We start from the raw sequence: 21,990 nt of genomic DNA, 5'->3' as shown, positions 1-21,990 counted from the left end.
AGGTGGTTTCAGACCGCCTCGAAGTTCGCCAGTTCCAGGTATTCTCTGATCGGGAAATTTACCCCGATCAGAAAATACCAGGTATTTTGGCGATGTGAAAGCAAACTACGCGTAATATCCCCGAAAGAAAATACCTGATAAATAGTAGGTACTTGGCGAAATTACGAGAACTTTCGCGGGGATTTTTCCAAGGTCGTGGGTATTTTGGCGGTCTGAAAGCAAATTACGGGAACTTTTAGCCCAGCGTGTCGTTGGGTGCGGCGCCGTGGGTGGCTGCTGGGCTAGTGATTTTGAATCTCGCGCCTTGCTTGCTTATCAGACCATACTGCGCATGCTCGTAACTTCAGGAACTACTTCAGGAACTTATCCCGAAGGGTATGTTTCAGGGCGGTGTGAATGCAGGAATTTTTAATGGGTATTTTTCAGCCTAAAAAAGTTCTCGTAATTTAACGGGGATTCTTGTGATCGAGGCGGTTTGAAACCACCTAATGAGTTTGAAAATACATGTAGCCCCCAGACATTTAGGGGGCAAATCACCCAGTCCCATGATTTGCATCAATACTAATTAATTGGTCTGCATACAGTGATCATGTTACTCCATATATAAGCATTAATTCTACCAATAGACCTACATAATGCGTATTGGCTGTCCTTTATCTTTTGTTATTTCCTGGTTTGATGTACAGATCACTATTTCCCCTCCAGGTTTCGTTGTACAACTGTATGTTGATATCCTGAATTAGTTTTTGAGGTCATTTTTTTCTTCTGAAACATTTTTTAACTGAAGGAATTTATGTACCGTACATGTATGTACATGTACCAACTGAATAGTTTGCTTTGCAAACCCTTCACTCAGGGAAAGTGGTCAGAAAGGAAGCCTAATGTTCCCGCCAATTAGATGTAAATTGTTATGGTAAGTTTAACTTGTGGTTTTATTTGGAGACCCACTAGTTGATAAAAGTTTCAATCAGGGTCTGAGCCTGCAGACTACCAACTGTAAATCTTCATGATTGCTGTATATATATACTGGAGTAGTGTAGTAGGCTACAGGTAGGGAACATACTCATTTCAATGTACAAAAGTACATGTACATCCCTATGTGCGCTATTTGTGTTTGCAAATATGTCAAGTTATCATTATATACATGTACATGTATCCTGTCTATTACCACTTCAAGAAATTCAAAGTACCACGCGGCGCGTGTGAAATTACTCTTTTTATCTCAAAATTATGACTTGAGCTTCTGGATTACTACTTTTTATTTTCAAAGGTTGGCAGCTCTGATTTAGCGATGATTGTTAATTTGCCATTTTGAAGACTTGGAACTGATCAAATAGAGACTACAAATCATAATAAAGCTGACTTGGACCTGTGATTTCGTTGTATGTTCATAAGCTGTAAGAGGCAGACTGAGTGAAGCTTCCTTGTCAGTATACTGTTGATACTGTTGCATGATGAGTACTCTTTAATGTGCATATTGATTGCAATGATGTATCTGGACAACCACAGTGTTGTATTCAAGATAGTTCAACAACAGATATAGCGCTTTATATTTATTATAATACAATGTTTCAGAGCGCTTCATACTATTACCCTGGCTTTAGCATGGCTACCCTGATCGGACACTCAAGCATTCAAGGAATTCCTTCCTCCTGGGTACCCATTTACTACACCTGGGTGAAGAGTGGCAAATGCAGATAAATGCCTTGCCAAAGGACGTGAGTGCTGCGGTGGGATTTGAACCCTGGACCTTGTGGTTCAAAGTCCAGAGACTTATCCACTGAGCCACAACACCTCTACATGTACAACTAATTTACCAAAATGCATTGATCACTTTTGATAATGAAATATCAGATTGTTAATTTCATATTTTTTTCATAAATTTCTTCTCTTGATGATATTTCATTTTTCAACCAACAATAATGTAATTTTATATTGATAAACATGTAGGATACATGACACCAGTCTTAAGTGTAGCTCTCTTTGGTTGATTGAATCAGACATAATGCAATGATATTATTTGCTTAGATCTGCACTGAATAGGATAGTGTGGCATTTGTTGACCTGTAATGTACACACAGCTCTATTGTGCGAGTAATGTTTGTGCATGCATGAGTGCAGAATGCAATCTCAACTTTTTATATTGGCCTACAAGTAGGCCTTCATCATACATGTACGTATGTGAAGGTATTTTTCTAGATATCACCAGAGTATGTTGGCTTACAATACAGTAGACGTGTACATGTACCATATAGTGTATATTGCACAAACAAGGACTCAATCTCTTGTACGTCTTTAGTTTAAAGTAGGGGAATCCAGCCATGGTCATAAAATGATGTGTTGAAAAGAAGAAAAATAAATAAAAAAGAATGTTGAAAGTTTGAAAGAAATAGGATAAGCAATAAGAAAGTTATGGCTGTTTTAAAATCGAGATCCCTAATACTATGTAGATTTCAAATTGGCAACTGAGCAAGAAAATCATGACAAGGGGCAAGGACAACTTTCTCATAGGCCATGTACTTTATTATCAGGAATTTGTGGTTTTCTCCTGAACTACCCTTTCCCCTGGGGCAGTAATCTAAGTATGACACATGCAGCATATTGTTTTATGTCCTCATGAAAGAAAATTACAGTTTGAAGTAAAACTTTTGAAAATAATGACATTTTAGCCATTTTATGTATTGGAGTACATGGAAGAGTAGTCCTTGCCTTACATCACTATGACATCATGTATGCGGCCAATTTGAAGTCTCCATGGGTATAGTGATTACCAATATTTAAAACTTTAAAAAATCATAACTGTCTTATTGTTTGTCCGATATTGTTCAAACTTTCACCTATCAGCTTGTCTGATTTTTCATTTTCCTCTAAAAACAAGTTTTTATTTGGGTTGGATTCCCCTTTAAGTGAAAACCGGCAAATAATGTGTAATGAGGTCTCTTGAAGTGTTCATGAAGTGATCTAGTGGTCTTCCAAACCGGTTTGGAAAATCAGAGTCAAGGAGGCCGTTCTCATTACGCTTTCTAAAACTAGTTTTACTGGAAACCAGTTTGGAAGACCGCTTTTCTAGTGTTCCCACTTGATCACACGAAAATGGTTTTTAAAATCACTTCACGTAAAGCGATCTTGTTGCTATGGAAACGCTCTAAATGGGGTGACACGTTTCCAGCGAAACTCGAAATCGTAGCATAGGCATTCTACACCTGTCATGTGGAGTAGTGCACTCAAAATGTGAGAAGATCGCTTCCCAAAGAATGGTTGTGTTCTCACGCTGAAACCAGTTTAACGAGGAAAGAGATTTTGAAAACTACATCGCGAGGTGGTTTTCCGAACTGGTTTGGAAGATCGCTTCCAAGGCCGTTCTCACTTCGCGTTAAACTAGTTTTCAGTAAACTACATGTAGTTTTTATAGGAACGTAGTGAGAACGGTGTCGTAGATACAACTGTTCTTCAGGAAGGGATCTTCACATAGAACTACAGAAGTACAAGAGTGTTCCTGATGGGCACTCTACTGAGTACACACTGTGTGTAGATTACCTATGCTGCAGTTTCAAATTTTTGCTCGAAACATGTGACTCCACTGAGAGCATTTCTATAGCAACAAGACCGACAACCACTTATACCTCAAGTGGTTCTGGAAACCAGTTCAGGAGACGGTGATTGGGAGGCAAGCGAAGCGATCTTCTAAACTGGTTTAAAGGTCAAGTCCACCCCAGCAAAATGTTGATTTGAATAAAAACAGAAAAATCAAACTAGCATAACACTGAAAATTTCATTAAAATCGGATGTAAAATAAGAAAGTTATGGCATTTAAAAATTTTGCTTATTTTTCACAAAAGAGTGATATGCACAACTCAGTGACTTACAAATGAGTCAGTCGATGATGTCCATCACTCACTATTTTTTTTGTTTTTTATTGTTTGAATTATACAATATTTCATTTTTTACAGATAAGACCATAGGGACCGACTTGACTGAATCATATAGTATTAAGCAATGCTAATATCACATGTTCAGGGAGGAATTGATCACTGTTTCACTTGACAATGAGGAGAAAATTAGAATATTTCATATAATAAAATACAAAAGAAATAGTGGATGACGTCATCAGTCTCATTTGCATACCAACCAGGATGTGCAGATAAATGTTTTGTGAAATTGAGCGAAACTTTAAAATGTCATAACTTTCTTATTTTACATCCGATTTTGATGAAATTTTCAGTGTTATGCTCGTTGGATTTTTATCTTTTTAATCAAATCAAATTTTTGTTGGGGTGGACTTGTCCTTTAAGGAATTACCGGTTCAACAAAGTAGATGAGAAAGGTATAACGTTGGCCTACATGTAAGTACCTATACCTGTAGGGCAGTACGCACACTATGAATGTCAGTACGTGAACATGTACATGTGGGACTAAAGTGTCCCTTCAGTAGTAAACTGACCTTGGAGTTGGTTATGATTTCATTTCAAATCAAAACTATTATCACTCAACCTTGGTTCCTTTCATAGTAGTCCCTAGTGAAATCAATGTTTGTTAAATAAAATTTCTCTTATATTTGGCATGATACATTGCATGGGTTTTAATGTTCACTTCATTCGTTTGGATTGTTTGGGAATTTTTTATTTGGCAGGATTTATGATCACTATAATCATAAATGATTCATCAAATCGTACTTGAAAGAAATAAATGCTTTGATTAAACCGGTTTTATGATACAGGCCAATAGGCCAGGGATTTTCCCCTGTCTACTAAAATGTAAGCGTGTATGTTCAGCCCTTTCCATAAGTTTTTTTTTCTTTCACTTTTCTTTTTCTCTCAGTGAGTTTCAGTCAGTCCGCAAGCCCCTGTGTTAATGAGCAAATGAGCAAGATTTATCCAAGTCCTCTCGTGGCTGAATTCATGTCCCTGCAAAATCTCGTGAATTGTGAGACTTTCTTTCTCAAAGAATTTAGCCACTTTTTCCTTGAGTAATATTGATTATTTTTGTACCATGGGCAAGAGTAAATGTTACTCTTTTATATTGGTCATTTCTTTTGAATGAAATATTTTGATAAATAAGTGAATTTTTTACCTGAAAAGATGCATCAAACAGAATTTTCTTCCTTTGTTTTCACTTGCAAATTGTGCAACATTTTGTGTTTTCGGCACCAACATTATTTATATCATCAAAAAGCTCAAACTCTATACTTTCTTACAATGTCACTTTTGATATGTGGCATCTTTTAGATGGGTCAGCAGCCAGCTTTTTCCATCAAGATGCAAGACGAGATTTCTGAAATTTCTGAGTAACATAAAATCCAGAGTTCTGATTGGCTGAATACTGTTTTCAAAACAAACAGGCGCGGGTAATTTGAAGAGATTACCACATGGTGAGTGTGACCTTGCAGAGGCCCAGTGTGGGGAACATTGGAATTTGCGTGGGTTTGTGGTCTCATGACCAATCAGAACGCAGTATTCTTGTTTTTGAGCTGCAAAATGTAATTGGCCTATGAAAAGCTGGCTGCTGACCCATCTAAAATACATCTTCTTATAAAATTATATCATATTAAAGCTTAGATCTTCAGCTTTATCATGATCTAAAAATCAGTTGTGCCCAAACAGAAATTAAGTGTGAAAACAACAACTTTTGTTGCATGAAAAAAAAATATTTTGTTTCATGTTTTAGATTAAAAGTTTTTCCTATATTACAACATTTTTTTAAAAATCCAAACACATGACCTGAAAGAATGATTCTTTTTCTTTACAAAGATACCAAAAACATGAAATTTGGTCAATATTTAGAGCAGCAATGGCCGAATAAAAAGAGGTGTTTTGGTTCGCTCCAAGCTCATTAACTATGCAAAAACCCTCTAGTCATGGATATCACTTGGATAAAAGAAGCTACTTTTTCAGGGCTTGCGGACTGACTGGTTTCTTCAGAAATACATGTACATGAAGATAATAAATGTGGTTTGTAAAAACATGAACTTTGATTCTATTCGTGCGATTGACAAAGTTTTCATGTGTTAATCAAATGCCAAGTCTGAACAATTACTAGTATTGTGAAACTGAAAGTCTTGTATGGGGCTCTACAAGTAGGCGGTGGGTTTACTATTTTGGGTTTAATTTTACTTACATTTTTATTAATGATCGAGTCTCTAGACAGCTCTCTTGGCAGTTCACAATACATTAACACAATATGTGTTTATGTTTAAGATACAATGTACATATTGACCGGAGGGGGGGGGGGGGGTCTGTTTTCTAATGTTAAGAGATTTGATTAAAAATTGTGTCCCAATTTAACTTTAACAAAACAATAACTTTACATTGATTGAACTCCATGAATTTGTGCTATCATTAGAGATATAGAATAGAATAGTACTGTTTATTAAATGTATGAATTGATTTTGCTTTAATTACTGTACAGTTAGATTTTTAAAGTTAAATTTCTCCCAGATTTTAATTTAATATTTTTTAAATCAATAATTTTTGTGTGAATTTGAGACCATTGCCAAGGGGCATGATATACATGTATAGGACCTATGCCATTTGCTCCTGCGAAAATTGCTCTTATTGAAAATATGCATGTTAAAGCGAAACCTACATGTAAAACCTAACCTCCAAAACTATAAAATAAACCCTAATCTTTATCTTTACATTATTCTAAACCAAAAATTTTATGAATTACAATCCTAACCCTATACCCATGCCATCTGAGATATTAAGACCGGAGCATACATGTATGTCGGAGAAACCAATCACTTGCATTGAGCTATTGATATATTTTCTGTATTTATAAACAAACAATTATTTTCCGCATTTTCATACCCACCCAATCCAGATCTGTACAAGTGTAATTTATTTTCACACTGGCAAAAATACCTGATATTCTGTGGTCGGGGTGGATCAGGGTTGATTTTCCTATCAGAGAGCATTTATGTACTGTATATGGACCTGGCTTTGATTGGGTCTGAACTGTGCAAGCACCTTTAATATTATGTACAGTAAGGGTTTGTTGAAACGAGGCCCAGGTCTTGTTGAGCGCATCATCCTGTGTCCAATGGGCGGTATCCTTGTTTGCCATTAGAGATAATGGTCAGTGATAGCATTCATGCAGAACCTACAGTATCACCCAGTTAGTCATCCAGAGAGAAGGTAAACAAAGGCACCCATATACATTCCACAGGTACTAGAATAAAATACATGGTCTGGTTGGTTGGTTGAGACTAACGTTAGTTGGGACTCTGTTTGGATTAGAAATTTAAATAACTGTAGCTACACGTCTCTCTAAAAATATGTGTGGCTGACTGTTACAGTAGTAATGAATTCATGGATCGATTTATCGGATGTGGCTTTAATAGGCCTGTTTGAATTCATCAATTATTGAGGACCAAAATAAGCCACATCATCGTCCCCCATTCAGGAGGACTGACTCGTGCCACTCTCGATGTGCATCCTACCTATTGTTGAATTTATGAACAGAATTCCCATTGAGGTTTGGTTGAAGGTCTTGTTTCCCCACGCACATACACTTTTCTGCCTTTTCGTGACAATAACCTGCACTGTTTACTCATCTGCCCTCGTAAAAAAATAATGTCGACTATGAACAGAAATCTCAAAATGCGGCTTATTTGGTTGAACGCCTGGACTGGCTTATCATGACGATATGCCGCACTATACTGTACATGTACTTCACTTGTAAAAAAAATAATGCGGAATATTTCTGAATTCATCAACGCAATTCTTTAACGCCTTGCCAGATTATTGTGATTATCATCAGATCCAGACTATTTTAGCGTGAATTCATGAAAGGGGGTTTTCATGTACCTGTATACATGTAGGCTTTCATGTACTCTCCACATTACTTTTCCTAGCCAAAATACATGTACAATGTAGGTATGGTTTATCTTTAGTCTTACATGTATATGCTTTTCACACTGCATTTCCTTAACCCCATACCCATACTATCCTTAACCCCATACTATCTTTTTTCTGATTCACACTGTCTTTCTTAACCCCGTACTATTGCTTAGCCGGGGTTAACGCGCCTTAACCCCGGGCAATCACACAGCTCATAAATATTGATGATTTTACCATACAGAGCGCGATTAACGTGCAATTTCAACTTCTTTGATTGGCTAATGCTTAGCCCCGCTTTTGCTTAGCCCTGTTTCGTTTCCCACTGCATCTCTTAGCACCGCAATTGTGGTGCTAGCACCACAATAAGCCGGCTAACCCTGCTTTTTTGCAGGGCCAGATAGTACCGTACTATTTACCGTGTTAGCCCACTTTGCTAAAACGTAGTGTGAAAACGAAGTGGGCTAAGCTTAACCCCGGGAAATTGGTGGGGCTAAGACCTCCCCTTAGCCCCACCAATTTAGGACAAAAAGTGCAGTGTGAAAAGCATATCAGAGGACTTCATTCTACCAGACCTTTGGAAGGCTGGGCATAAACCAACCAAGCATGTGTGCTGTGATTTTTCTTCCTTTTTTTTCTTTTTTTTTTTTAAAACCCTTTGAATATTTCTTCTCTATTTCCACATGACACAATGCCACATTTTTCTCTAGAAACCTTCACAGAGTTGTTTCCTTTTGTCATGGGACGGCAGAATTGAGCATCTACTTTATGCATCATACATGTAGAATGTAGAATGTAGAATGTGTTTTTGTTTGGGTGTATTTATAATGTACAGTAATACATTGTATGCAATTGTGGTCTATGAGATGGGATCATTGTTATTGATCAGTCAAATGCCATAGCGGAAATGACCGTAAGAATACAGTTCCTACTGTTCCTTCCTTTCTGCCTGGTTTGTTGGGTCTATCAGGGCCTGGCTCCCTCTACTGAGGGAATTAGTGTATCAGTAGTTGCGTTCACATGGCATTCTTAAATTTATATTTTGATTACAAAACGATAATGTGAAACAAGGGAAGTGTCCCTACATGTACATGACTGCTCAAGAGAGGGTTTTCAGCCACAATCCAGGTTCTATTCGAATATAAGTCATGCTTTTTAAAGTCATACTTTGCAATTGAATTTGTCCTTTGCAATTTTTATCAATTGATGTTAAACTTCAAGACTCCAGCACAAATTTTGTGTTAATAATAATAATAATAATAATAATAATAGAGAGTATTTCTAAAGCGCCAAATCCACATTGATTATGTGCTCAAGGCGCTGCGAAAAGGAAATAATAGAAAAATTACACGGTACAGGAAGGGACAAAGATAAAAAGAATGACAGTCATGACAATGAAAGGAAACTACTGGAAGGAAATTTTAAACAAATGGGTTTTTAGAGTAATTTTGAAATTATCGATATTTGAAATACTACGAATGGAATATATATATAACGTGATATATTTATTCCTAAAATGCCTTGCAAGGATGTTCCTATTCCCCTTTCTTTCAAATATTAGAAGATTTTTAAAGTAAAAAATTTATATAAATATACATTTTAAAGGGGTGGTTTACCTTGCTAGATTTTAAGATTAAGCAGGAAAAATATAGAAAAAAAAAAACTACTGGTTATTTTATTTGTGGAATTGATATAGTGAAGAAGGGCCTGTTTGCTCTCATTCAAGTGGACATACAAAAAGATTGCATGATGAGAATGTTGCATGATGGGTAGAATCTGGACAAGTTTTAGTATCTACCAGATTGGAGCTACATGTAATGCTGTATTAAAGGTGGTTGTGATAGAGTATTCCCTTTAATGCAGACAGGACAGCCAATTAGCCATGACATTTTCTTATGCTTGAGCCACTTTAATAAACCGAGAGGTTTCAGATGTGTAGTACTGTTCATGTGTACAATACAATAGAGACTTCATGCGGTGGGTTTGTTGTTTCAAGTGACAGTTTCGGCCAATGGATGTCAATGTTAATAATCTTCATAATGCAAGGAGTGAGTTTCAGACAAAATGTCAAGGGTTTAACAAAAAAGACTCTGGTGAATAAACACGGTAATTTGGGATGAGCATTCAGAAATAATCACTGTAATACAATGTACTGTATACATGTAGATTTAATTGTTAAGTGCCATATATTGTAGTTGCCTATTAAGATTCATGTAATATACATGTATCGTATTGGCTTTAACTTCAGCACTTGGTGCATTCAAAGGATTCATTCTGTCTGATACATTTACCTATATTGTATTCAGCTCACCTGGGTTGAGTGCAGCATAATGTGGATAATTTTCTTGCTGAACTTTAATAAACACTAGGATTTGAACCCTGAACCTCTGATCAAAAGGAGAGTCAAGTCATCAAACCTGGAGAAATGAAAAGCTTTTCTAATGAAATATTAAGTCTATCCTATCCTCAAGTGAAGTATTTCTTTTTTGTTTTGTTTCAGATACCATTTCCTGGATGTTGTAAGAACTCTCCTACCACCATCATTCCACTCAGATAACAAGAGGGAGACTGAGTAGGCTGAGAGAGGGATCTAGATCAGGGACCCCTCTGAAAAGATGCCGCCACCACCCCCGCCGCCCCCGCCGGGGCCCCCTCCCCCACCCACCCTGAGCCAGGCCAACACAGCCAAGCCCAACCTCTCCAAGAACGCGCAGAAATCCAGAGGGGCGCTTCTTGGGGACATTCACAAAGGAATGAAACTCAAAAAGACAGTTACAGTCGACAAAAGCAAACCTGTGCTAGGTAGGTAATTCATCGAATTCTTGGTATTAAAGGATAATTTAAATTAATGAGAACAATTAGTACTTTTAATACATACACTTTATCCAAGAAATGATTTAAAGCAAAGTACCTTTAGCAAACAATTATTTCATGTGGAAGTCAAGGTTAATATTCACCATGATACAGTAGATCTAGATCCACTTCCCTAGCACTGTGAAATCATGAATTCTAAGCTGGAATGTAACCATGTTGAAGATCACCAACACAGATAAGTACATGTGGGACACTGTATTATTATTATTATTGCTTTGAAGGAGACCCGACATCTGGCTGGAATACAATGCTTGTTTTTTCCCTTTTTCTCACCAATTACAAATTTTGTCCAAAAATCATTTAGTGGCACATATGTTTATGAACACATTCAATAAAGTTTGTTTCTCTGGGCTTGACAAACACAGTAGTATTATTGTCTTATTTGTCTACACACAACACTCAGCATGAAGTGGTGCATTTTGTGGTGGGGTTCACTAACATTTGAGCACAACTCTGTCGCTTATTTGTGGACCAATTCTTTACTAGGAACCTTTGATAATTTTGCCCTTCTTTTCTTTCATTTCTAAAGGTGCATCAAAACCTAGTGGAGGAGGCGGTGGAGGTGGGGGAGGAGGAGGAGGAGGAGGAGGAGGAGGGGGAGGAGGAGGAGGATTTGGAGGAGGAGGAGGAGGTGGTGGTCTTGGAGGTTTATTTGCAGGAGGAATGCCCAAATTGAAGCCATCAGGAATGAGAGGAGGAGGAGGCGGCGGCAGTTCAGGTGAGATGAAATGAAATTAGGGCTGAGTCAAAACAATAAACTACCATTCAAACAACTGAAAATATATCCGTCTTGCAATTTTGTTGACCGTTTACAAACTCCCCCATAAATGTACATTTATGTGAAACAGAAAAACCGGTTGAACATTTAAAAAATATGAACGTAATGTAATGACTTGGCCCTAAATAAAATGCTTGTCTTTGCTTTTATTATTTGATTGAGGGGGGGGGGGATTTCATTCAGCTAATGCATGACTTAAATAGTCCCCACATTTGTAATTAAATATGATTCATTTGAATGTATAATTGGAGCCCTGTTTATTCAAAATGCATGTGGGAAACACACAGAGTATATTCAGGAGCACTGCCACAGCATTCTAATTATCTTGATATACAATATCTTACAACAAATTAAAGCAATCATATTTAAATGGCTTTAATTTTATAAACACCCCTGCACACTTTGCATACATTGTAGTCAGATTTCAGGTCTAAAACGATTTAAAGAAAAATAGTCTAAATTAATTGTTTCAGTTAACTGTTCTTATAAGACTGTTCACACCAATAAATCTCTGTGGATGGATATAAAATCTATTTGTTGTAAAGAGGCCTAGAAAATACACAAAAGTTGTGGAAAGATGAAAATAATCATTGTATGACATGATTGCCCTTCAAATGACCTTACACTTGAAATACAACAATTGAAATCGGGATGTCAACAGTTAATACATTCTCTGACTTTGGAGATAACCATATTGACATATAACTGTACACGTACATGTATATGTTAGTTTGGTGACTCAATTGCTTTACAACATGCACCAGTTCTTAGATGTATTATTTATATATTCACAAGTCATTTTATTATTAAAGGCTAATTCAATGATATTTATTAAGATTATGTCGTCATATTTTGTGCGTTTGAGTAATTAAGCGCATAAAAGGAATACATTTTTTCTCAATAATTTAATATGTTATATATAGTTCAATATGTGATTCTTTCAACTGATGTTGGGGGAAATACTTGCTTTTGATGTCTGTTAAATTTAAAGTCCTTATACATTTACATGTAGTTAGATCCCCAACCCAAGCTTCATCTTTTCATCCATACATGAAAGTACATGTACATGTATCCCAAAGCTGCTCTGCTTCAGTTTACATACCTTAGTGGTACTGTGAAGGAAAAACACAAATATGTAATTTGACAAATTCAATATTTAAAATTATAATGCAGCCCAGACATCTTTTATATTTTGGATAATTTCTTTGTTTTGCCCCCAATTTATGAATGTGTATTTAAATGCAACTGTGGGTTACAAAATAAAGAGTTATTTTAATAGTACATGTAGCTGTTTTCACCAATGTTCGAAAACTTTGGCTTTTATGTTTGTTAGGTGCAATGATTCAACTTGTAGTCATGTATGCTGTTGAATGGTGGAACTCTTAATAGATATGAATGATTAAATTTGACATGTAGACTTGCCAGAATTTTTACATTTCCCAATTAACAAGGTTGCAAATTCACTAGTTATATATTTCACTGGAAAATATCTAAAGGTTGATTTAATACTGAGCATGCTGTTTCTTTCTTTCCTTCCTTCCTCTCAGCACACTCAAACGCACCTTCATTACATGCACCTTCATCAAACCATGTCAATCATAGCAACAGGGGCCCATCTACGTCACCTCAACCCCCAAGACACAATTTTGGTCATAGTGGTGGAACAAGAGACAACAAGCCAAGCGGCGGACCACCCACGTCACGCCCGTTACCCCCTCCCGTTGGGGGCTCACGGCCACTGCCCAGCCAACCAAAGAACACTCACAATCCAGTGTCAGCCAGAATAAGTAATAAAGGCAGCAGTAATGGGCACGGGGCAGACCGGGCACCACCCCCTCCACCTCCAAATAGCAGTAGACCTCCAAGACCCCCTTCCACAAGTTTCCCCCTTCCACCTCCATCATTATCATCCTCAAAACCCTCAAATAATAATTTTCCACCACCCCCTCCCCCTTCGACTATACCTTCGAGGAATAGTAGAGCGCCCCCGCCCCCTAAGAGAGATCCCCCTAAAGGGTCGACGGCCCCGCCCCCACCCCCTCAGGCGAGGCTCGATCATAAACTCTCCAATGGTCCAAATACAGGTCCACCACCGCCACCGCCTTCAAGGCCGCCCCACGGTGGCAGGCCGCCCCCACCCCCAAGAGACAGTGCCAGGCCGGGGAATGCGCCACCACCACCTCCGCCTTCCAGAAGTCAGGGCCGGCCTCCGTCAACGTCAAATTTATCGTCGAGGGCTCCACCACCGCCGCCAAACAGAACATCAACCGGTCTAGGTAGTGGCCCTCCCCCACCATCCAGGGATAGAGGACAGAGACCGCCATCAATAGTGGGTTCAGGACCGCCACCACCACCACCATCCAGAACACCAAGAAGTCCCCCTGCAAGGGATTCAGGAATAATGAATGGAACTGGTAAGTAAATCCTTTTATTTATCTTTTGCTAGAACAGGTTACGTTATCCATATTTTTTTAAATACAAAATACTCAGTTCAGAGCAGACCTAACATATTGGGAAGTTTATCACATGAACGTATTGCAGCAATTTGCAAGCCAATTACACAAAGTTTTATTGGGTATGCCTGCCTACTTTACATGTACAAATGTCTCGGTGTGAGCAAACTTTCAGCCAAATACACAAAGATGTTACTGTTGAATATCATGCGAATGGCATAAAGGCGAGAACATTTTTCTTCTTTCATTGTCACTTTGAAGCAATTTATAATTCTCTGTTTCAATACTACACCCAAATCTTTCAATAGTTGACCTCGGCACCTTGTCAAATGTCAAATATCCGAATTTCGTCACAGACAAAACAATGGAGAATGCAGAAAAGGTGAAGGTCTAGGGATACAGGTTGTAGCGCATTTGTATCAGGATTCCTGCATAAAGACACTGCACAGACTTTTGACTCAGTGCCTTTAAAGGAAACCAAAACCCAAGAAGAGAAGCAATTTTATTGAAAAGAGTGAAATGAGAGGAACAATTTAAAACAAGTTTCATCAAAATCGGTAATAAAATAAGCAAGTTATGGAGTTTTAAAAAGTCTTGCTGTACATTCTATGTGGATCTCCAAATTGGCAAACATGCTTCATAATGGCAGATTTTGTGGACAACTCTCAATTTGTTTTGTACACAAATTTTCAGTTTTTCCCCATCATCTATCTTTCAAATTGCATCTTGAATCCTGAAAATAACATATGTCATGGAAAATATAATTCACACCACACATCTCAAGGTCAGGAAGAGATAATGTGAAATATGTAAACTGAAGGGGAAAATCTGAAAATTTGTGTACAAAACTAATGGAGAGTTATCCACAAAATCAGCCATTTTGAAGCATGTTTGCCAATTTGAGGATCCCCATAGAAAATACAACAAGACTTTTCAAACTTCCATAACTCGCTTTGTATTTTGATTTCCTTTAAATACAGGAGAATGATGAGATACATGTTTATATTACAAAAAATATCAAATACATGCAGAATGAAGCCATATGATATCCACCATGATAACATTTTGATGTGAAAAAGAAAGAAAAATCAAACAAGCATAGTACAGTCTGTTCCATCACTCTGCCGTTGGGTTTGACTTGGGCTATACAGTCCTTTTTAAAAACAGGGTAATCCTTTCAGAGCCAAGAGGCCTGCTTTTCAAAAGAGCCCTGTTTTATAAATATATTCCATACAAATGAGAACTTATAATGTACAAAACCATAGAGATAGAACTACACAAAATAATACAACACATATTAAACTAAATAAGCCAGTTCGTCGTTCCACTCTGCGCATGATCAGAAGATTCTGCGCATGATCATAGGAAGGTCATTTGTACTAAAGTGACATGGTGGTTTAACATTTTAATGAGATAAGCACCAAATTTGATGTCTTGATTATTCTTATATTCTTTTGAATTGTGTTTTTAATTCACATCCACAAAAAAAATGCGTCCACGAATGACTAGTATATTTCACAGTTTGCCAAGTACATTGTACAGCATCCTCTAGTATGCATTCAAAGTAGAAATGCAACAAATACCTTCATAGAGTGTTCATTTATGTGCTATTCTAGTCACCTGGTCTATTCAATTTCTTCATCCCGCTATGTAAGGCATGCATACGTAATATCTTGCTTTGAAATCTGCCTATCATAATGAAAGAAATGAAAGGTCATTTGACCAAAATTGTCCATGAGTAACTACGAACTGGTCTATTGAACTAAAATGAACTAAACTGAACTAAACTAAACTAAACTAAAAAACTTAGCTAAAAGCATAACAAAACAAGACATGAAAAAGGAAAAGGAAACCGGTAACCAGCACGACATAAAAAGTTTGACTTCTATTAGTACGATTAAAACAGAAAATGAACCAGCAATTTCCTGCATTATTTTAACAATGACAGGTTGATTGTGTGTATTTGGGTCTTAAAAGAATTGAGTGTAGTTGCCGTACAAATATAGGTTGGTAGTTTGTTGTAGATACTGGGGGCTACGAATGAAAATGACCGTTTTTTAAATTCAGTACTGGGTTTTGGTATGAACAGTGGATTTAATGTAGAATGGCGGGTGACATAATAGATAGGACGTTTTGTAGCAAGACCATTCAAGTAATAGGGTGCTAAGTCATGAAGTATTTTAAAGACAGAAATACAATACTGATAGTTAATTCTTCTGTCAACGCTTTGCCATCCGAGACTATTAAGTAGAGTTTCTTTGGTAGTTGTGTTGTCTGCGTTAAGAACTAGTATTGCATATCTGTTCTGGGTACGTTGCAGTTTTATCAAGTCCGTTTTGTTACATTTTCCCCAAACCACCGAACAATAGTCTATGTGGGGTAGAATAAACAAGTAATACAGTTTACTCATGTTTATAATTTCGTGGAGCTCAATAAATCGCTCTCCTTATTTTTTTGAGGAGCTCAATTGAGCTCCTCAGAATCGCTCTCCTTGAGGAGCTCAGATCAATTCAATACAATACATGTATGATAAATTGTAGATTTTTCTTAACATCGTATATATGCAATAGCTGTGTAGCTATTAATTAATCTGTGGTGAAAGTAGGCCTGGTTCAATACGTTTACAAAATACCGCGCTCCTGCTCAAAAAAAAAAAGAAGAATATTTCACCTCTTTCCCGACTCTGATTTGAATTTAAACTCGGTAAGTATTGTAGTCCCATACAGTATGTAGATTTTCATGGCAACACCATGGAAGTCTACATGTGGGACTACAATATTGACAGAGTGTAAGTTCAAATCAGAGTCGGGAAAGAGGTGAATATTCTTCATTTTTGTGATAGTTTTCAACTAAATCAAAATAATTTCAAGGAATTATGGAAAATAGATGGCCATTTCATGGATTTAAAGATGTAAAATGTGAAATTTTAGCAATTTTTTTTTTAGGAGCGCAATTTTTTTATGGAAAATAGATGGCCATTTCATGGATTTAAAGATGTAAAATGTGAAATTTTAGCAATTTTTTTTTAGGAGCGCGATTTTTTGTTTTCCTTATTTTTTTTTTAGGAGCGCCGGCGCGATCGCGCTCCTCAAAAATGAAGGTCTGGCTATACATGTAAGTTACAGTTTCACACTCTCAAGAATAACCTTGGATGTTGGACAAGATTTCCTTGTTTTTATAATGCATGTATTTCCTGAAACCAGCCTCCAAGTCAGCAATCAATACAGTTTGACATACAATGTTTCTGCTGGTATTCAAACACTCAATTGCATGCCAGAAATGTACAAGTACATGTGGGATGTTGATTGGCCCGTTCTCACTCAGTTGCCGGACCGATCCCATCGTTAAGAGCGATGTGCATGTAGAATGAAGCGGTGGAGCAGTGGGTACGGATGCAGGCATTGGGGACTTGGGGTGAGTTTGCCCCCAAAATGCTCAAAAGAGCCCTGGTAATTAAAAAAGAGGCCTTGGAAAATCCCTACCGGGTATTCACTCCAATGTTCCTCCAATGCAGCAGATTTTATAGGCATTAGATTATAAAAAGAAGCCCCACACCCCTAAAAAAAAAATGATTTGCCTGGTTCACTTAAACGTGTTCCAGGGTACCGTAAAACAAAGGTTAGCTATTATTAAACGTATGCTTGATTTTCACGATTGATTGTACATCGTAGTCAATGGAATCAATCATAGAAAAATGTGTCTACGATCATTGCTAAGCTTTGTGTTATGGGCCTCTTGTCACAAGTTTTCTGGAGCAATCTCAAAGATCACCTCTCTGGGGTTTTGCATTGGTTTGGATGCTCTGTAGGCATGTGAATGGAAAACTAGTCTGTACATGTCAAATTTGGTTTCAAGAGAACATGTATTTTCACGAGTGTCACATATTCCACTCAACGTTATCACTGTATATGTATAGGTTTTCAAAAGCATAATTTTCATTTTCTCAGAATAATTCCCTATTCAAGTACAGGTGTATTTCCACTTGTGCCCATCTCAATATACGTAAAGCCCAGTAAAACATGCACCAAGATGTTGCTGTTAATCCAGACAAATGTAAACATGTTTTATAGTGAGCCTAAAAGATTTTCTGTTATGATTCCCGTATTGGAAAATCAATGTCCCTGTAGAATTCTCTTGAGGGGTTTGCATAATGTTGATAATATGACTGTGTACATATATGAATCTCTTGTGTGAACATGCCTTGTATCTATAGGCCTACATATAGGTTTCATGTCGTACTTAGGGTGTGTTCAATGTCGGTTTCCAAATTTAAATGGCAACATAAAACATGATTGATTACAAAACTCGGATATAATGAGAGACAAAGGATGTGTTCAATGTCCTCCATTCCCTGTCATAAAAGTAAGTCTTTCAAATCATGATTCTGAGGAAAATTTAAACGTCGAAAAAGCTGTGTTTGTAAATGCGATCAGCTCAAATTTTACAACCTTGAGCATCGCAAATGGGACTTTGAACACATTTCAGTTTTGAAACGTCTTTAGATTTGCTCTCGCAGTGGATGCCTACACAAACAGGTGCTAGAACTGACCTTTCTTATGATGGGTCAAACTGCGCACTAAAGCTGCGCTAACGAAAGCGGAAATTGAAAGACGATCAACATATATACGGCTTTACATGTATATTTTTTACACTAAACGGTGCACAAGCTGATCGTGTATGCGTTCAGTAATTTGTAATTGAGTTTTCAATCACAATATATGTTGCCATTTAAATTTGAAAATCAACATTGAACACACCCTTACTATATTTTATCTTGTCAGTTTTGCAACAGGTATCAGCACTAATATTTACATGTGTGAGGCCAGGGTCCAATCAAAAGCAAACAAACAAGTTTATGCACTGTACATTTTTTTTTACTCAAATACGATTACAAAATTCATGAACATTTCTGTTCACAAACTCATTTTACATGGAAATGTTCCAATGTAAAACTTATATTGGGCTTGGGGCGATTTCACCCCTGAAAATGCTTTAAGAACCCTGGTAAATAACAGAAAAGAAAACTTTCACTAATTTGTGGTATAAAATACATAGTCTAAAGAACCAAGAGAAGAACATTTCACAAAACTCACTTTAATAATACAAAACTCCCGCCGTGTTTTCCAAACAGCTCTTGATTTCGCCACCTGATGTAGAAGGGGTCTTAAAGCTACGCACTTGATTTATCATGCAAAGAAATAGTATTTCCTGTGCCGCAATTTCTAAAATACTTATATTATAATAGGAAAATATGATATTAAAGTGAATATAACTCCAAAATTCCAAACAGTGGCTGATTTTTCTGCATTTAGTGATTTATTGCAGCATGTGTAGAAAAATTGAATAGGAATCGTTTGTTACTCTGCAGTCACAGTTCCACACACAGAGTGCGCATTTCGTCATTGGATGCGCGATGAGTGGTGCTTAGCTTTAGGACCCCTACCATACATTGCTGTGTAGTTGCACAAATTACAAGTACATGTATATATGTTTATGTAGGGACACATGAAGAGGGCCATTTCATCACTTTGGAAGTTGGAACCTGGAGTGATTTTACTTGCCCTGATGCTGAAGGGGGAGGGCTGGGACATATTTCTCCTACAAATTCATCTCAAAATTAATTTCATGAAGTCACTGGAAAACAAAGTACGTGCACATCAGTATCTTGATGCATTGTTGTACATCCATTGTACTGTACTGTACCTACTCTGTACATGTATGTACATGTACATGCCTAGACTTGACTTTAGAGGATTACAGTATATTGTGAAGTGGGGGACAATTATAACAAGTAATCTCACACTTTGTTCTCTTTTCTTGATAACATTTTAAATACATGTACAATTTCCCCCTAAAGAATTGAATGTACAATCAAATGCCAATAATGCCAATGTAATCTCTCTTTCTAATTTCAGTCTCATGATTTGATACATATATACTGGCTTTGTGTAGGGTAGATGCTGGAGTAGATTGTGAAAAAATGAAGTAGAATCCTTATCAGCATTCATTGACAACACTTGAACACTCAACAACCCCAAAACAGCAGATTTCACAGTAAACTCCACAGTTAAAGCCTGTTGAGAGTAGTATTTTTGTACATATACATTACACTGTAATCTACACATGCATGAAAGCATGCTGCCACTTTAAAACCATAGTCAAGTACCTTTTTGTTGTTTAGAGCTTTCTCAAAAAAAGAGTAATATCAGCACAATGAGAGGGAGGAAAGGGTGTAAAAATATAATAAAAGTTTGTGAGTCATTGTTTTATTAAAAGTCATAGAATTAATACAACCCTGAAGTGTTTTTAAGACAGGCAGTCGATGATCAATACAGAGTTATACATGTATGCATTTGCACAGGAACTTTGTAAGAAGGAAATTAGTCTGCTCTTATGGGGAAATGATACAGACTATTAAAGTGGACAAAATGTGAATGTTGGAACTTGATGCCTTATCACCGTTGAAGAGTTATAATCTGTACATAAAAAACGTAGTTGTCATATACTCGGTACTTGAAATGTTGAACTATTAAAGGACAAGACAAGTCCACCCCAACAAAACGTTGATTTGAAAAAAAAGGAGAAGAATCCAACAAGCAAAACAGTGAAAATTTCATCAAAATCGGACGTAAAATAAGAAAGTTATGACATTTTAAAGTTTCGCTTAATTTCACAAAACAATTATATGCACATCCTGGTCGGTATGCAATTTGGCAGACTGGTGACGTCACCCACTCACTATTTCTTTTGTATTTTATTATATGAAATATTCTAATTTTCTCCTCCTTGTCAAGTGAAACAAAGTTTTATTTCTTCCTGAACATGTGGAATTACCATTATTTTAACAGTTTATGGTTAAGTTAAGTTGGTCCTTATTGTCAAATCTGTAAAAATGGAAATATTGTATTATTCAAACAATTAAAAAAAAAGAAATAGTGAGTGATGGACATCAACGACTCTCTCATTTGCATATCGCTGAGTTGTGCATTTAACTGTTTTGTGAAAAATAAGCGTAAATTAAAAATGTCATAACTTCTTATTTTACATCCGATTTCGATGAAATTTGCAGCGTTATGTTTGTTTGATTTTTCTCTATCAATTCGAATCAACAATTTTCTGGGGTGGACTTGACCTTTAAATGAGAAAGCATAATTTTTCTATGTACATAATGACATTTTTTAATGGTAAAAATATGTATACCACTAGAGGGAATATCTACATGTACATGTATTCTTTTTTTTTTCATGGTTCATCAAATTGTTTTTCCTGTGGAGTTCAGGAAATATGTCTCCAGTCTTAACTGAAATCTCTTTTTGATAGCCATCAGAACTATACTGTATAATGTAGATGTGTGCAGTGATATCACACCACATCAGACCAATTACTAATGATTTTTTTATAGCTATGAATTACAAATTCCAGTGTTACGTACAAATCAAAGTCTAATGATGGTTATAAAACTCATTGTAAAACAAATGTGAAATAATTAATGTATGATTATGGACTGTAGCTGCTTTAAACCTGTGTACAGTAATAGAGCTAGAATTACATTACTCTCCAGTCCATAAGTCCTGTATAAATTTAGACTATAGATAAAAATAAATAAATATGTGAATCTGGGCCTGTGCTTTTAGGCTAGCAGATGCACGTTATCCACACTTGTTGCTTTCCGAGTTGGGCGACCTACTTGTACAAACACAATGTACGTATATAAAAGATCATCTATTTTTAATGCAAGTTGAGAACCCTCACAAGATAGTGTACTGCAGTTTATACAGTTTTGTTGCATAGAGCACATTGATGCATCATCGGTATCATAGACAAGACAGGATGGAAAATACCCAACTAAGCTGGCAGACTATAGGGAACGTGCCATCAGCGCAGATGTGATCTTTGTTGCCGATAGCAACGGCAAGCAAAGGGAGTCTTTGTAAGGAAATAGCGAGAGGAGTGGTGTCTGAAACGGTTCTCTATTTTTGGAGAGATTCTCTAGGAACTCTGCCCCCTTCCTATTGAAGAGGCAACGGAGGAGGAAAGAATTAATAATGGT

General features: G+C 36.9%; 1 protein-coding gene across 2 annotated transcripts; it reads left to right on the top strand.

Annotated features, from left to right (window-relative positions):
- Nucleotides 1–809: 809 nt before the first annotated feature.
- On the top strand, nucleotides 810–16,305 carry LOC129274659 (WAS/WASL-interacting protein family member 1-like). 2 transcript variants are annotated; one of them, XM_064108760.1, is made up of 4 exons: nucleotides 810–913; nucleotides 10,336–10,637; nucleotides 11,239–11,427; nucleotides 13,572–16,305. In XM_064108760.1, exons 2-4 carry the CDS (start codon nucleotides 10,451–10,453, stop codon nucleotides 13,907–13,909), a joined length of 714 nt encoding a protein of 237 aa, XP_063964830.1. In that variant the 5' UTR covers nucleotides 810–913; nucleotides 10,336–10,450; the 3' UTR covers nucleotides 13,910–16,305. The 2 variants fall into 2 exon arrangements, with proteins under 2 accessions (XP_063964830.1, XP_054767405.2); XM_054911430.2 differs by having other exon boundaries at nucleotides 818–913; nucleotides 13,035–15,974.
- Nucleotides 16,306–21,990: the final 5,685 nt, after the last annotated feature.

Source organism: Lytechinus pictus, chromosome 13 (assembly GCF_037042905.1).
Source record: "Lytechinus pictus isolate F3 Inbred chromosome 13, Lp3.0, whole genome shotgun sequence".
NCBI lineage: Eukaryota > Metazoa > Echinodermata > Echinoidea > Temnopleuroida > Toxopneustidae > Lytechinus > Lytechinus pictus.
This window is presented reverse-complemented; position numbering and strand designations above follow the sequence as displayed.